General features: G+C 34.1%; 4 protein-coding genes across 12 annotated transcripts in view; all 4 read left to right on the plus strand.

Annotated features, from left to right (window-relative positions):
- Positions 1–16,635, plus strand: part of LOC127451485 (interferon a3-like) — a 29,741-nt gene that overhangs the window by 9,740 nt on the left and 3,366 nt on the right. Inside the window, exon 7 of one of the 3 annotated variants that reach the window (XM_051716224.1) lies at positions 13,336–13,474. The exons of 1 other annotated variant lie outside the window; for it this stretch is intronic. In XM_051716224.1, the coding sequence (XP_051572184.1) occupies positions 13,336–13,341 (6 nt within the window). In that variant the 3' untranslated portion in view covers positions 13,342–13,474. Of the gene's footprint in view, positions 1–7,019; positions 7,163–13,335; positions 13,475–16,635 lie in introns of those variants that run through there. One more of the 3 variants, XM_051716221.1, reaches the window with a different exon arrangement.
- The window catches only part of ifnphi1 (interferon phi 1), a 33,919-nt gene that overhangs the window by 9,556 nt on the left and 7,728 nt on the right, over positions 1–16,635 (plus strand). Inside the window, exons 1-5 of one of the 7 annotated variants that reach the window (XM_051716229.1) lie at positions 1,655–1,786; positions 14,537–14,993; positions 15,256–15,324; positions 15,550–15,705; positions 15,869–15,961. In XM_051716229.1, the coding sequence (XP_051572189.1) occupies positions 14,850–14,993; positions 15,256–15,324; positions 15,550–15,705; positions 15,869–15,961 (462 nt within the window). In that variant the 5' untranslated portion in view covers positions 1,655–1,786; positions 14,537–14,849. The other 6 variants (XM_051716232.1, XM_051716228.1, XM_051716226.1 and 3 more) reach the window with 6 other exon arrangements.
- LOC127451487 (interferon a3-like) lies at positions 1,471–5,089 on the plus strand. Its single transcript, XM_051716235.1, has 6 exons — positions 1,471–1,645; positions 2,167–2,244; positions 2,507–2,575; positions 2,801–2,956; positions 3,120–3,212; positions 4,336–5,089. Exons 1-6 carry the CDS (start codon positions 1,487–1,489, stop codon positions 4,438–4,440), a joined length of 660 nt encoding a protein of 219 aa, XP_051572195.1. The 5' UTR covers positions 1,471–1,486; the 3' UTR covers positions 4,441–5,089.
- LOC127451488 (interferon a3-like) lies at positions 8,077–11,421 on the plus strand. The gene is made up of 5 exons (XM_051716236.1): positions 8,077–8,665; positions 8,928–8,996; positions 9,222–9,377; positions 9,541–9,633; positions 10,724–11,421. The coding sequence occupies exons 1-5, from the start codon at positions 8,522–8,524 to the stop codon at positions 10,871–10,873; spliced, it is 612 nt and encodes a 203-aa protein (XP_051572196.1). The 5' UTR covers positions 8,077–8,521; the 3' UTR covers positions 10,874–11,421.

The following is a 16,635-nucleotide window of genomic DNA, read 5'->3' on the forward strand; positions in this document are numbered from 1 at the left end:
ATACATATGTGAACCAAATTTGGTAACAATATCTAATTCTGTTCAAGAGTTATAACCGTTTTTTGTAAAAAATGCCCATTATGAACATTTTGGCGTACCTTTTGACGATAAATAAAAATGTCAAACTTCCTTTGATAACTTTTCATTTTTGGACTCCAGAGAATGTTTCTGCACTGGTTTGGTTCCAATCGGGTGAACTGCCTAGGACTAGTTTGAAAAAGTCATCTTTTAAAATAATCTCAAGTATTTATTGAACGTTTTCTTTCACACCAATGGTCCTTAAGGTAAAGTTGTTCAGAATGAGGAGATCTACAATATGGTATGAATAACGTGTTTCTTTGTGAAAAACAGCGGTATATCCAATGGATAACACGGATGTAAAACACGATAGCGCCTCCTGGTGGCCAATTTTTTTCAAGTTTTACACAGACCTCTTGGGCCAAGAGACAAATAGGCATACCAAGTTTAGTTCTGATCGGCCTCATTTAAACCTATATAAAAGCTGCTGAAAGCTGATTGGTCGATGGCAGCCATATTTTTAAAGATATGCGACTATCCTCATAGACAGTGCATGCAAAATTTCAAGTCGATCGGTTCCATAGTTAAAGCCATTTTTAGTTTTGTAATTATTATAGCGCCACCAAGAGGCAAAGGTGTGCAATATTTTGTGTGTGTCCTCAGAGTGAGCCCATACTTACCTGTACCAAATTTGGTGATAATATTTCAATCTGTTCAAAAGTTATAACCGTTTTAGTAAAATGGACATGCCCACTACGAACGTTTTTGCCTTCTGTTATAGGATAAATCAGAATTTCAAAATTCCTTTGATAATTTTTCATATTGGGACTCTGCTTAATCTTTCTGCACTGGTTTGGTTCCGATCGGACAAACGGCATAGGATGAGTTCGTTTTGAATTTTTTTTAAACAATCCAAAATAGCAGGAAAACGAAGGGGCGTAGCAAAACTCTGACAGGAGGCAAAACTCTTCGGCATGATGCAAGGAATCACAGGAACAAATCATTTGTTTCTAGCCATTACGGTTCAGGAGTTATGGCCCAAATTGTGATTTTAGTTTGTTTTGTTGACAATAACGCCAACTAGTGTCTGACCGACGTGTGTCTGTATGCCTGAGTAGTCGGGGGATTTGGAACTATCCTGCCAATTTTGGAGTCTCTACGACACTTTTAGGGCAGAATTTATTCCACGCCTGAGTAGTGGTAATAAGAAAAATAATAAGAAAATCGGAACAAATAAAATAGGTTTCCTGCACCTTCGATGCTTGGACCCCTAATAATAACAAAATCAGAACAAATACAATAGGGTTCCTGCACTTTCGGTGCTTGGACCCCTTAATATACTGGAGTTAAGTATTCTTTTGATATCTGATCTGATGGGCAAAGCAATGCAATTTGCGTATGGTGACAAAAGATTGCATTGCAGTGGCATTCCAGTGAACTGCAGCAGGAGAAAGTGCGGTGAAATCCAATGAGAGTGAGGTTATGTCAACACGTTGCATTACAAAGCGCAACGCTCTACGTCACACGTTATTTAAACAGAAAGTGTTTTCTATCCGTTGCCAAACCTGCTGTGACACCCGGACGAGTTTTCCCCTTCTTCAGCGACCTTGAAATACTTTGGAATAAGGTAGGTCTTCTTGACCCGTGGGATTACTTTGACCTATATGTTAAATTTAAGTTGCCTGTATAGCGTGGGAAAATCGTTGCATTAACCCAGGACGTGTCTGTATTGAACTGCGGTCTAGTAAACTAAAGTGAATTAAAAAAAGTGAGCTATAAACCTGCATTGTCTAAAAGTACTTTTTATCACTTTTAATATGTAAGTACATTTAAAAGTGCATAGATAAGAGAAGTTATTTCTTATAGTATTCGCTATACTCTCTCTTAAGAAAGCAGCCTAAGAAAGTAGAAAGTGAAAGTAAATACGTATGATAAGACTGTACGGGGAATTCTTCTCTTGTATCTCCGGCCGGGCATAGCCTAGCCTTCTTCGTTTTCCCTTTCTATACTCTCGAATAAATCCAACTGATTCCACCATGGAGATGAAATATTCTCTTGAGCGACAACGTAGAAAGCTATTGCATGTGTGCAATGATGAAACAACCCCAAATGTGGACGTACATTTTTGTTATATTTTTTACTCTGCAGAGTCAATGCAATGCCTGCGAGTGTCTCAGCCGGTACAGGATGATAAGCTCGGAGTCTCTGACCCTGCTGTCGCAAATGGTGAGTAACTTACAACTGACAGCACTGATTTATTTTTAAACATTTTTTTGCAGCAATTTATTGTTCATGTCTTACCAAGACTGTCTAGATGTGATCATTTTATTGGTTAGGACTATTTTAAATGATTTGAAATAGGATACAGTGCAGGGTCTTTTTTCCTGTGGTATGCACTTGACAGTAAAACTGCAATGGAAGACATACAGTATGAGATATACTGTATGTAACATATCACAAATTACATTTTTCTCTGTCTGTCTTATAGGGTGCAGAACATCGTGGAGAAAATGTGCGATTTCCCGGGCCCCTGTACACATTGATTGGCAAGGCTACGGTAAGAAGAATATACTGTAAAGTGTAAATTTTAATATAATTTCTGTTATCCAAAAAATAAAAATGTTCAGTTAGACAACTGCTATTTTATTACATGTGAAAAACGAATAATCACGAGTTACTAATCCTTTATTTGTTTATAAAGCTTGACTATTTATTCATCATGCCAATGTTTACAATCTGTAAGTACCGATTATATCATGTTTAACACTATGTGCCCTGACAGGTGGAAGACCAGGTGAGGTTTCTTGCCTTGACCTTAGAACAAATCATCCAACTCATGGATGCCAGAGAGCACATGAATTCAGTGAAATGGAACCACAAGACCATTGATCATTTTCTAAGTGTCCTGCACAGGCAGTCATCTGAACTAAAAGAATGTGTAAGTCTTGAGTAAAAATATTACTACATAAATACTTAAAATCACTGCAACTGGTCTTAAGGCATTATAGTGTCCTGCATGTGTGCTTAAAACAGCTAAACTTATGTGCTTGTTACATTATGTTATTTTCACTGTTTTTGCTCATTGTTTGCATTTTGTTTAGGTGGCTCAATACCATAAGTCATCACACAAGAAGGCTTATGAGATAAGAATAAAAAGGCACTTCAGGGATTTAATGAAAATTCTAAAGAAAAAGGTAAGTTCTCATTTGATTGCTTAATATTACAATAATATGTGAAGTCATTGGCTGTGATTTGGTCCATCTGTCATATTGAAAAAATTTGATCACTTAAATCTATTCAATAAATGAATGACATGTATTACACAAACTACACAAAACATATTGACATATACAGTACTGTGCAAACGTTTGTGGTACTTGTAAAAATCATTGCATAGTGAGGATTTCTTCAAAAATAATGCCATAAATAATTTTCATTCATCAATTAACATCATATTAAGTCCAGTAAAAAAAAAAAAAAAAAAAAAGAAGCTATTTCAATATCTGGTGTGACCACCTTTGCCTTCAAAACAGCACCAATTTTCCTAGGTACATCTGTGTACACCTGTACGTCTGTTTTTCTAGGTTAGACAGGATTTTCCAAGCTTCTTGGAGAATTTGCCACAGTTCTTCTATCTATTTAGGCTTTTTCAGTTTCTTCTGTGTCTTCATGTAATCCCAGACTCCATTATCAGTAAGGGCTGTGTGGGGGCCATGCTATTTGTTGCAGGGCACCCTGTTCTTCTATTCTATTTTATTTGGAAAAAAGGAATGTTTGGAAGTCTAAAATGTATACTTTATATTGACACACCAAAGCTGAAGATATAAATAACCATCTTAAGACAAATCTTGAAACTTCTTATGTTCCTAAGACTTTTGCACAATACTGTATAAACAGTATATTTAATGTAAAGCCAGAGGAGGACTGGCTCCACCAGCTGAGTCTGATTCCTCTCTCAAGACTTTCTCTCTCTCTCTCTCTCTCTCTCTCTCTCTCTCTCTCTCTCTCTCTCTAAACACCTTTAGTTTTTCCTTGACACAGTCACCTTTACTTGCCCTTTTGTATGACCCTAATGGTTTACCCCAGTCATTCCTGACATTGCCAAGCCCTTTGCCAAAACTTTTCACATATTTTCATGATTTTTCACCATAGGCTTTTGACCTCTCTCGATAAAAACCATAAGAGGATAATTGTATTTGCGCTTCTGTTATGTGAATGGTACTTTGTAAAAACAAATAAGAATGATGGAAAATTTCTTCAACAAAAAAGGAAAGTCATTTTGTACTCATCTAGAGTTGTTTCTCTTGTGTTTTTAAGGAATACAGTGCTCAGGGATGGGAACAGATCCGGAGAGCTGTGAGAAGTCACCTTAATAGGATGGACATCATTGCAAGCCATGCAAAGACCCTGCTGAGATATTAAAAGACAGAACTGGGGACAGAAGGAAAGAACTGCTTGACTTTGTGACATATTCCATAAACTGAAGAAGAATTCTGGACAAACAAAGACTTATGACAAAAAAAAAAAAAAAAAAACAAACAAACAAAAAAAAATAATAATTATTAATAGATGTTGTTTATCTAATTATCTCGCTTTTGTATTTAATTTCAATGAACGTAGCACTAATTTGTGCAGGATTGTAACAAAGTTTACCTTACGTGTTCTTTATGAAAACTTGAAAAAAATCAAATGAAACAAGCTGGTTATGTTTCTCACACATATCTGACCAATTAACAAACTGAAACCTATTTATTTTGTCTTTTGATGAGGGTTGTTCTTTGTGCAACACTCAGATGAAGTTATTAACTTGTTCACTTCTTCTTGAAGAAAAAGCACAGCACTTTGGATAAAGTATTCATTACATTTCATTTAGTCAGCAACTCAGCTATACACATGATTATCAGGTATATTTGAGATATTTTATTTAGGTCCACATATTTATAAATTTTTTATTGTTCTGTGTTATTTAAATGTGTTCATTTATTTATTTATTTGCTGTAAAAGTTTTAAAATGAAAAAATGTTTTATACTATTTATAAGATGAAGAAATAAATATTATTTATTGAAACTACTTATTCTTGTTGAGTCACGCCTTTCTCAGTGATTTGTCAGCTAAAAGGTGTTGCTTCCATATAGTTTACTATACCAGTCCATCGTCTACAAACTCAGACGCTTAATGCCTGTGTATTTTAATATCACACTTTGTAGTTTCCTTTTTACCGTTTGGATGAAAAAGGACACAGTCCATCTCTACATTGGTCAGGGGCTCATAAATGGGGTATGCGACATATGCAACTCATAGGGAGCCACAATCATACTTTTTAAATATCCTATAATTCCTTACAAATAACCAAAAGCACAATTTTAAACAATAATGAAAGCATGCATTTTATTTGAATACAGTTTTTATTTGATTTAATTTTATTTAACTTATATATATATATATTAGGCTATTAATTCAAGAACGCAAAAAAAAAAAAAAAAAAAATAAAAAATATATATATATATATATATATATATATATATATATATATATATATATATATATATATATATATTATGATTATTATTATTTTATTCTATAATTTATTTATTATGGCTAAAAATAAACAGAAAATCAAACGTAAAAATCCAATTATCTAATATTTAGAGCAGGCTATAGTCAACGGCGCTCTACACGAATGGCAGAGCAAAGCGTGGACACACTGTGTCATCAAAGGATGTGAGACTGGTCAATTTAAGTCAATTTAGGTCAATTGAGACACCAACCTCAGGCAAGTCAGATGGCTCAAGTCACGCGTCATCTGATAATAGGAATAACAGAACAATATAACGTTATTTGTGTAGCTACACTTGAGGGAATGGGAGCGGTCGGTAAGAAAACCACTGCAGTATGAAAGTCGCCGTATTTTTGGGAATGGGCTTTCAATCGCTTTACATTTAGAGACAAAAGCTTGTTATAGTTGTTAACTTGCCCTCCGCCATGTCCAACGTATACTTGGGCTCCTCTTACTAACCATAACTAATGTTGCTGCGCTTTCCTACCTTCGCCTGTTGTTGTCTCGCTGTCAAACACGACGTGACAAACCATTAGATGTGGGGTGAGTAAATTACCCCAGGAATTATTAAACAACACCTGGATCAGTTATTGACTAAATCCAAAAAATTGGCCAAAGAAATGTGTGCTGGAGAGACTTGCTTCAGAAGCAATCATGTTGAACAATTAAACCTCTTCATTAGTTATTATAAAATATATAATATATATATATATATATATATATATATATATATATATATATATATTATAAATTATAACTATAGTTGCTTTCTTCTTCTGTTTGGATGGAAAATAACGATGCAGACATATGCTATGTACATGATTGTTCGTATAATATTCTAACTTAAATTCTAAATATAAAAGTTCGAATAAAATAATTGGCATCACATACAGTTGTAACTTTTTTATTGAATTTTTTTTTTTTTTTTTTTTGTAAGTATGTTTTTGCATAGGGTGTTTATAGGGCCATTTAACGTTAGAGTATGTCTGCTCTTTCATAATTCCCCCTACAAAAAAAATCTGCTGCTAAGGTGGGCGGGGCAAGACTTCAAAGTGAGTCTGTCTTCAAAAACCGCGTGGTAGGGGGTGCGACTATCAACCATGTCTCAAGTAAAAAGCTCTGTAAGTGGATAATACTCAAGTTACAGGACATATTCAGTGTTTCATTTGAAGTTTTTGGGCATATTTTTTGAAATACAATGTTTGGTTTGCATAAAATAAAATGTATTTTATAAGGAAAATGCAATTTTATGCGGCGGCCCATTTTACCTGAAGTTGGTAGGTAAAATGGCCCACCAACTTTCAGTTAAAATGGGCCACTTTCCAATAGAATTTTCATGTATTTTGTTACAGCTCATCTTAACAATATTTTATATTACTCATCAACAAAATCATACATGTATACAACATATTCAGTCTAACTCCATAATCTTTATTTTTCCAGACATAATCCCAAGAAGTAAGAAAAGAAAGGGAGAGAGCCGAAAGGGACAGAAAGTACATGGAGAAGAAGAAAATGCCAAAAAGGGGAAAATATTTCATCAGTGGAGTAAGGAGAGAATAAAAGGAGTAACTTTTATGTAATTTTATGATTGTAGTGTTCTAAAGATTGTACCAAATATCCTATTTATAACTAAAGTCTTGTTCTAATGTTTTTATGAGAACAACCTTTAACTTGGCATGTTGTGATGCTACACATTTGTTAAAATTAAATGAATTGTTCATTGATTTATCGGCATGTTTAGTTTGAAATTTGATGGTCCATTTAACCTGATAAGGTGGCCAATTTCACATGATAATGGTGTGGTTGTCTTTTTGGGTGACCTTTGACAAATTAATTACTGTGGAACAAAAACATATTTTTTTTTATAGCACATTATGTATTTAGAATTATAAAGGAGACCTGAAATAACAAAAAGAAACATGATTTGATTTGAAGTCCACTTAATTTGATAGGTGTTTAGACAATTAACCAAAAAGTGGCCCATTTTAGCTGACTCCACCCTAAGTGTATGGATATTTTCCCCTATAGGTCTCCTTTAAAGAAAAGACCTTAAGTCAACTAGTTTTATTATTGGACATGGTTGTATAAAATCAGCTTTCTTTTTTTAATTATTTTGCATTTGTCGTATATCAGTGAAATTAATAATAATAATAATAATAATAATAATAATAATAATAATAATATACTGGAGTTAAGTATTCTTTTGATATCTGAACTGATGGGCAAAGCAATGCAATTTGCCAGCCCATTCTTTTCGCATGGTGACAAAAGATTGCATTGCAGTGGCATTCCAGTGAACTGCAGCAGGAGAAAGTGCGGTGAAATCCAATGAGAGTGAGGTTATGTCAACACGTTGCATTACAAAGCGCAACGCTCTACGTCACACGTTATTTAAACAGAAAGTGTTTTCTATCCGTTGCCAAACCTGCTGTGACACCCGGACGAGTTTTCCCCTTCTTCAGCGACCTTGAAATACTTTGGAATAAGGTAGGTCTTCTTGACCCGTGGGATTACTTTGACCTATATGTTAAATTTAAGTTGCCTGTATAGCGTGGGAAAATCGTTGCATTAACCCAGGACGTGTCTGTATTGAACTGCGGTCTAGTAAACTAAAGTGAATTAAAAAAAGTGAGCTATAAACCTGCATTGTCTAAAAGTACTTTTTATCACTTTTAATATGTAAGTACATTTAAAAGTGCATAGATAAGAGAAGTTATTTCTTATAGTATTCGCTATACTCTCTCTTAAGAAAGCAGCCTAAGAAAGTAGAAAGTGAAAGTAAATACGTATGATAAGACTGTACGGGGAATTCTTCTCTTGTATCTCCGGCCGGGCATAGCCTAGCCTTCTTCGTTTTCCCTTTCTATACTCTCGAATAAATCCAACTGATTCCACCATGGAGATGAAATATTCTCTTGAGCGACAACGTAGAAAGCTATTGCATGTGTGCAATGATGAAACAACCCCAAATGTGGACGTACATTTTTGTTATATTTTTTACTCTGCAGAGTCAATGCAATGCCTGCGAGTGGCTCAGCCGGTACAAGATGATAAGCTCGGAGTCTCTGACCCTGCTGTCGCAAATGGTGAGTAACTTACAACTGACAGCACTGATTTTTATTTTTTATTTTTTTGCAGCAATTTATTGTTCATGTCTTACCAAGACTGTCTAGATGTGATCATTTTATTGGTTAGGACTATTTTAAATGATTTGAAATAGGATACAGTGCAGGGTCTTTTTTCCTGTGGTATGCACTTGACAGTAAAACTGCAATGGAAGACATACAGTATGAGATATACTGTATGTGACATATCACAAATTACATTTTTTCTCTGTCTGTCTTATAGGGTGCAGAATATAGTGTAGAAAATGTGCAATTTCCCGGGCCCCTGTACACATTGATTGGCAAGGCTACGGTAAGAAGAATATACTGTAAAGTGTAAATTTTAATATAATTTCTGTTATCCAAAAAATAAAAATGTTCAGTTAGACAACTGCTATTTTATTACATGTGAAAAACGAATAATCATGAGTTACTAATCCTTTATTTGTTTATAAAGCTTGACTATTTATTCATCATGTCAATGTTTATAATCTGTAAGGACCATTTATATCATGTTTAACACTATGTGCCCTGACAGGTGGAAGACCAGGTGAGGTTTCTTGCCTTGACCTTAGAACAAATCATCCAACTCATGGATGCCAGAGAGCACATGAATTCAGTGAAATGGAACCACAAGACCATTGATCATTTTCTAAGTGTCCTGCACAGGCAGTCATCTGAACTAAAAGAATGTGTAAGTCTTGAGTAAAAGTATTACTACATAAATACCTAAAATCACTGCAGCTGGTATTAAGGCATTATAGTGTCCTGCATGTGTGCTTAAAACAGCTAAACTTATGTGCATGTTACATTATGTTATTTTCACTGTTTTTGCTCATTGTTTGCATTTTGTTTAGGTGGCTCAATACCATAAGTCATCACACAAGAAGGCTTACGAGATAAGCATAAAAAGTCACTTCAGGGATTTAATGAAAATTCTAAAGAAAAAGGTAAGTTCTCATTTGATTGCTTAATATTACAATAATATGTGAAGTCATTGGCTGTAATTTGGTCCATCTGTCATATTGAAAAAATGCGATCACTTAAATCTATTCAATAAATGAATGACATGTATTACACAAACTACACAAAACATATTGACATATACAGTACTGTGCAAACGTTTGTGGTACTTGTAAAAATCATTGCATAGTGAGGATTTCTTCAGAAATAATGCCATAAATAGTTTTCATTCATCAATTAGCATCATATTAAGTCCAGTAAAAAAAAAAAAAAAAGAAGCTATTTCTATATCTGGTGTGACCACCTTTGCCTTCAAAACAGCACCAATTTTCCTAGGTACATCTGTGTACACCTGTACGTCTGTTTATCTAGGTTAGACAGGATTTTCCAAGCTTCTTGGAGAATTTGCCACAGTTCTTCTATCTATTTAGGCTGTCTCAGTTGCTTCTGTTTCTTCATGTAATCCCAGACTCCATTATCAGTAAGGGCTGTGTGGGGGCCATGCTATTTGTTGCAGGGCTCCATGTTCTTCTATTCTATTTTATTTGGAAAAAAGGAACGTTTGGAAGTCTAAAATGTATACTTTATATTGACACACCAAAGCTGAAGATATAAATAACCATCTTAAGACAAATCTTGAAACTTCTTATGTTCCTAAGACTTTTGCACAATACTGTATATACAGTATAATTAATGTAAAGCCAGAGGAGGACTGGCTCCACCAGCTGAGTCTGGTTCCTCTCTCAAGGCTTTTTGTTTTCTCTCTATCTCTCTCTAAACACCTTTAGATTTTCCTTGACACAGTCATCTTTACTTGCCCTTTTGTATGACCCTAATGGTTTACCCCAGTCATTCCTGACATTGCCAAGCCCATTGCCAAAACTTTTCACATATTTTCATGATTTTTCACCATAGGCTTTTGACCTCTCTCGATAAAAACCATAAGAGGATAATTGTATTTGCTCTTCTGTTATGTGAATGCTACTTTGTAAAAAATAAAAATGATGGAAAATTTCTTCGCATAAAAAGGAAAGTCATTTTGTACTCATCTAGAGTTGTTTCTCTTGTGTTTTTAAGGAATACAGTGCTCAGGGATGGGAACAGATCCGGGGAGCTGTGAGAAGACACCTTAATAGGATGGACATCATTGTAAGCAAGATATTAAAAGACGGAACTGGGGACAGCAGGAAAGAACTGCTTGACTTTGTGACATATTCCATAAACTGAAGAATTCTGGACAAACAAAAAACTAATAATAATAATAATTATTAATAGATGTTGTTTATCTAATTATCTCGCTTTTGTATTTAATTTCAATGAACGTAGCACTAATTTGTGCAGGATCGTAACAGTTTACCTTACGTGTTCTTTATGAAAACTTGAAAAAAATCAAATGAAACAAGCTGGTTATGTTTCTCACACATATCTGACCAATTAACAAACTGAAACCTATTTATTTTGTCTTTTGATGAGGGTTGTTCTTTGTGCAACACTCAGATGAAGTTATTAACTTGTTCACTTCTTCTTGAAGAAAAAGCACAGCACTTTGGATAAAGTATTCATTACATTTCATTTAGTCAGCAACTCAGCTATACACATGATTATCAGGTATATTTGAGATATTTTATTTAGGTCCACATATTTATAAATTTTTTATTGTTCTGTGTTATTTAAATGTGTTCATTTATTTATTTATTTGCTGTAAAAGTTTTAAAATGAAAAAATGTTTTATACTATTTATAAGATGAAGAAATAAATATTATTTATTGAAACTACTTATTCTTGTTGAGTCACGCCTTTCTCAGTGATTTGTCAGCTAAAAGGTGTTGCTTCCATATAGTTTACTATACCAGTCCATCGTCTACAAACTCAGACGCTTAATGCCTGAGTATTTTAATATCACACTTTGTAGTTTCCTTTTTACCGTTTGGATGAAAAAGGACGCAGTCCATCTCTACATTGGTCAGGGGCTCATAAATGGGGTATGCGACATATGCAACTCATAGGGAGCCACAATCATACTTTTTAAATATCCTATAATTCCTTACAAATAACCAAAAGCACAATTTTAAACAATAATGAAAGCATGCATTTTATTTGAATACAGTTTTTATTTGATTTAATTTTATTTAACTTATATATATATATTAGGCTATTAATTCAAGAACGCAAAAAAAAAAATAAATAAAAATAATATATATATATATATATATATATATATATATATATATATATATATATATTATGATTATTATTATTTTATTCTATAATTTATTTATTATGGCTAAAAATAAACAGAAAATCAAACGTAAAAATCCAATTATCTAATATTTAGAGCAGGCTATAGTCAACGGCGCTCTACACGAATGGCAGAGCAAAGCGTGGACACACTGTGTCATCAAAGGATGTGAGACTGGTCAATTTAAGTCAGTTTAGGTCAATTGAGAAACCAGCCTCAGGCAAGTCAGATGGCTCAAGTCACGCGTCATCTGATAATAGCAATAACAGAACAATATAACGTTATTTGTGTAGCTACACTTGAGGGAATGGGAGCGGTCGGTAAGAAAACCACTGCAGTATGAAAGTCGCCGTATTTTTGGGAATGGGCTTTCAATCGCTTTACATTTAGAGACAAAAGCTTGTTATAGTTGTTAACTTGCCCTCCGCCATGTCCAACGTATACTTGGGCTCCTCTTACTAACCATAACTAATGTTGCTGCGCTTTCCTACCTTCGCCTGTTGTTGTCTCGCTGTCAAACACGACGTGACAAACCATTAGATGTGGGGTGAGTAAATTACCCCAGGAATTATTAAACAACACCTGGATCAGTTATTGACTAAATCCAAAAAATTGGCCAAAGAAATGTGTGCTGGAGAGACTTGCTTCAGAAGCAATCATGTTGAACAATTAAACCTCTTCATTAGTTATTATAAAATATATAATATATATATATATATATATATATATATATATATATATATATATATTATAAATTATAACTATAGTTGCTTTCTTCTTCTGTTTGGATGGAAAATAACGATGCAGACATATGCTATGTACATGATTGTTCGTATAATATTCTAACTTAAATTCTAAATATAAAAGTTCGAATAAAATAATTGGCATCACATACAGTTGTAACTTTTTTATTGAATTTTTTTTTTTTTTTTTTTTTTTGTAAGTATGTTTTTGCATAGGGTGTTTATAGGGCCATTTAACGTTAGAGTATGTCTGCTCTTTCATAATTCCCCCTACAAAAAAAATCTGCTGCTAAGGTGGGCGGGGCAAGACTTCAAAGTGAGTCTGTCTTCAAAAACCGCGTGGTAGGGGGTGCGACTATCAACCATGTCTCAAGTAAAAAGCTCTGTAAGTGGATAATACTCAAGTTACAGGACATATTCAGTGTTTCATTTGAAGTTTTTGGGCATATTTTTTGAAATACAATGTTTGGTTTGCATAAAATAAAATGTATTTTATAAGGAAAATGCAATTTTATGCGGCGGCCCATTTTACCTGAAGTTGGTAGGTAAAATGGCCCACCAACTTTCAGTTAAAATGGGCCACTTTCCAATAGAATTTTCATGTATTTTGTTACAGCTCATCTTAACAATATTTTATATTACTCATCAACAAAATCATACATGTATACAACATATTCAGTCTAACTCCATAATCTTTATTTTTCCAGACATAATCCCAAGAAGTAAGAAAAGAAAGGGAGAGAGCCGAAAGGGACAGAAAGTACATGGAGAAGAAGAAAATGCCAAAAAGGGGAAAATATTTCATCAGTGGAGTAAGGAGAGAATAAAAGGAGTAACTTTTATGTAATTTTATGATTGTAGTGTTCTAAAGATTGTACCAAATATCCTATTTATAACTAAAGTCTTGTTCTAATGTTTTTATGAGAACAACCTTTAACTTGGCATGTTGTGATGCTACACATTTGTTAAAATTAAATGAATTGTTCATTGATTTATCGGCATGTTTAGTTTGAAATTTGATGGTCCATTTAACCTGATAAGGTGGCCAATTTCACATGATAATGGTGTGGTTGTCTTTTTGGGTGACCTTTGACAAATTAATTACTGTGGAACAAAAACATATTTTTTTTTATAGCACATTATGTATTTAGAATTATAAAGGAGACCTGAAATAACAAAAAGAAACATGATTTGATTTGAAGTCCACTTAATTTGATAGGTGTTTAGACAATTAACCAAAAAGTGGCCCATTTTAGCTGACTCCACCCTAAGTGTATGGATATTTTCCCCTATAGGTCTCCTTTAAAGAAAAGACCTTAAGTCAACTAGTTTTATTATTGGACATGGTTGTATAAAATCAGCTTTCTTTTTTTAATTATTTTGCATTTGTCGTATATCAGTGAAATTAATAATAATAATAATAATAATAATAATAATAATAATAATAATAATAATAATAATATACTGGAGTTAAGTATTCTTTTGATATCTGAACTGATGGGCAAAGCAATGCAATTTGCCAGCCCATTCTTTTCGCATGGTGACAAAAGATTGCATTGCAGTGGCATTCCAGTGAACTGCAGCAGGAGAAAGTGCGGTGAAATCCAATGAGAGTGAGGTTATGTCAACACGTTGCATTACAAAGCGCAACGCTCTACGTCACACGTTATTTAAACAGAAAGTGTTTTCTATCCGTTGCCAAACCTGCTGTGACACCCGGACGAGTTTTCCCCTTCTTCAGCGACCTTGAAATACTTTGGAATAAGGTAGGTCTTCTTGACCCGTGGGATTACTTTGACCTATATGTTAAATTTAAGTTGCCTGTATAGCGTGGGAAAATCGTTGCATTAACCCAGGACGTGTCTGTATTGAACTGCGGTCTAGTAAACTAAAGTGAATTAAAAAAAGTGAGCTATAAACCTGCATTGTCTAAAAGTACTTTTTATCACTTTTAATATGTAAGTACATTTAAAAGTGCATAGATAAGAGAAGTTATTTCTTATAGTATTCGCTATACTCTCTCTTAAGAAAGCAGCCTAAGAAAGTAGAAAGTGAAAGTAAATACGTATGATAAGACTGTACGGGGAATTCTTCTCTTGTATCTCCGGCCGGGCATAGCCTAGCCTTCTTCGTTTTCCCTTTCTATACTCTCGAATAAATCCAACTGATTCCACCATGGAGATGAAATATTCTCTTGAGCGACAACGTAGAAAGCTATTGCATGTGTGCAATGATGAAACAACCCCAAATGTGGACGTACATTTTTGTTATATTTTTTACTCTGCAGAGTCAATGCAATGCCTGCGAGTGGCTCAGCCGGTACAAGATGATAAGCTCGGAGTCTCTGACCCTGCTGTCGCAAATGGTGAGTAACTTACAACTGACAGCACTGATTTTTATTTTTTATTTTTTTGCAGCAATTTATTGTTCATGTCTTACCAAGACTGTCTAGATGTGATCATTTTATTGGTTAGGACTATTTTAAATGATTTGAAATAGGATACAGTGCAGGGTCTTTTTTCCTGTGGTATGCACTTGACAGTAAAACTGCAATGGAAGACATACAGTATGAGATATACTGTATGTGACATATCACAAATTACATTTTTTCTCTGTCTGTCTTATAGGGTGCAGAATATAGTGTAGAAAATGTGCAATTTCCCGGGCCCCTGTACACATTGATTGGCAAGGCTACGGTAAGAAGAATATACTGTAAAGTGTAAATTTTAATATAATTTCTGTTATCCAAAAAATAAAAATGTTCAGTTAGACAACTGCTATTTTATTACATGTGAAAAACGAATAATCATGAGTTACTAATCCTTTATTTGTTTATAAAGCTTGACTATTTATTCATCATGTCAATGTTTATAATCTGTAAGGACCATTTATATCATGTTTAACACTATGTGCCCTGACAGGTGGAAGACCAGGTGAGGTTTCTTGCCTTGACCTTAGAACAAATCATCCAACTCATGGATGCCAGAGAGCACATGAATTCAGTGAAATGGAACCACAAGACCATTGATCATTTTCTAAGTGTCCTGCACAGGCAGTCATCTGAACTAAAAGAATGTGTAAGTCTTGAGTAAAAGTATTACTACATAAATACCTAAAATCACTGCAGCTGGTATTAAGGCATTATAGTGTCCTGCATGTGTGCTTAAAACAGCTAAACTTATGTGCATGTTACATTATGTTATTTTCACTGTTTTTGCTCATTGTTTGCATTTTGTTTAGGTGGCTCAATACCATAAGTCATCACACAAGAAGGCTTACGAGATAAGCATAAAAAGTCACTTCAGGGATTTAATGAAAATTCTAAAGAAAAAGGTAAGTTCTCATTTGATTGCTTAATATTACAATAATATGTGAAGTCATTGGCTGTAATTTGGTCCATCTGTCATATTGAAAAAATGTGATCACTTAAATCTATTCAATAAATGAATGACATGTATTACACAAACTACACAAAACATATTGACATATACAGTACTGTGCAAACGTTTGTGGTACTTGTAAAAATCATTGCATAGTGAGGATTTCTTCAGAAATAATGCCATAAATAGTTTTCATTCATCAATTAGCATCATATTAAGTCCAGTAAAAAAAAAAAAAAAAAGAAGCTATTTCTATATCTGGTGTGACCACCTTTGCCTTCAAAACAGCACCAATTTTCCTAGGTACATCTGTGTACACCTGTACGTCTGTTTATCTAGGTTAGACAGGATTTTCCAAGCTTCTTGGAGAATTTGCCACAGTTCTTCTATCTATTTAGGCTGTCTCAGTTGCTTCTGTTTCTTCATGTAATCCCAGACTCCATTATCAGTAAGGGCTGTGTGGGGGCCATGCTATTTGTTGCAGGGCTCCATGTTCTTCTATTCTATTTTATTTGGAAAAAAGGAACGTTTGGAAGTCTAAAATGTATACTTTATATTGACACACCAAAGCTGAAGATATAAATAACCATCTTAAGACAAATCTTGAAACTTCTTATGTTCCTAAGA

This window comes from Myxocyprinus asiaticus, chromosome 14 (assembly GCF_019703515.2).
Source record: "Myxocyprinus asiaticus isolate MX2 ecotype Aquarium Trade chromosome 14, UBuf_Myxa_2, whole genome shotgun sequence".
In the NCBI taxonomy this organism is placed as follows: Eukaryota; Metazoa; Chordata; class Actinopteri; order Cypriniformes; family Catostomidae; genus Myxocyprinus; species Myxocyprinus asiaticus.

Coding starts and splice junctions, on each gene's coding strand:
- LOC127451487 (XM_051716235.1), top strand. CDS start 1,487: ATGAGAGTGAGGTTATGTCAACACGTTGCATTACAAAGCGCAACGCTC. Junction 2,576..2,800: donor CATTGATTGGCAAGGCTACG/GTAAGAAGAATA, acceptor GTGCCCTGACAG/GTGGAAGACCAGGTGAGGTT. Junction 3,213..4,335: donor TGAAAATTCTAAAGAAAAAG/GTAAGTTCTCAT, acceptor TGTGTTTTTAAG/GAATACAGTGCTCAGGGATG.
- LOC127451488 (XM_051716236.1), top strand. CDS start 8,522: ATGTGTGCAATGATGAAACAACCCCAAATGTGGACGTACATTTTTGTT. Junction 9,378..9,540: donor CATCTGAACTAAAAGAATGT/GTAAGTCTTGAG, acceptor CATTTTGTTTAG/GTGGCTCAATACCATAAGTC. Junction 9,634..10,723: donor TGAAAATTCTAAAGAAAAAG/GTAAGTTCTCAT, acceptor TGTGTTTTTAAG/GAATACAGTGCTCAGGGATG.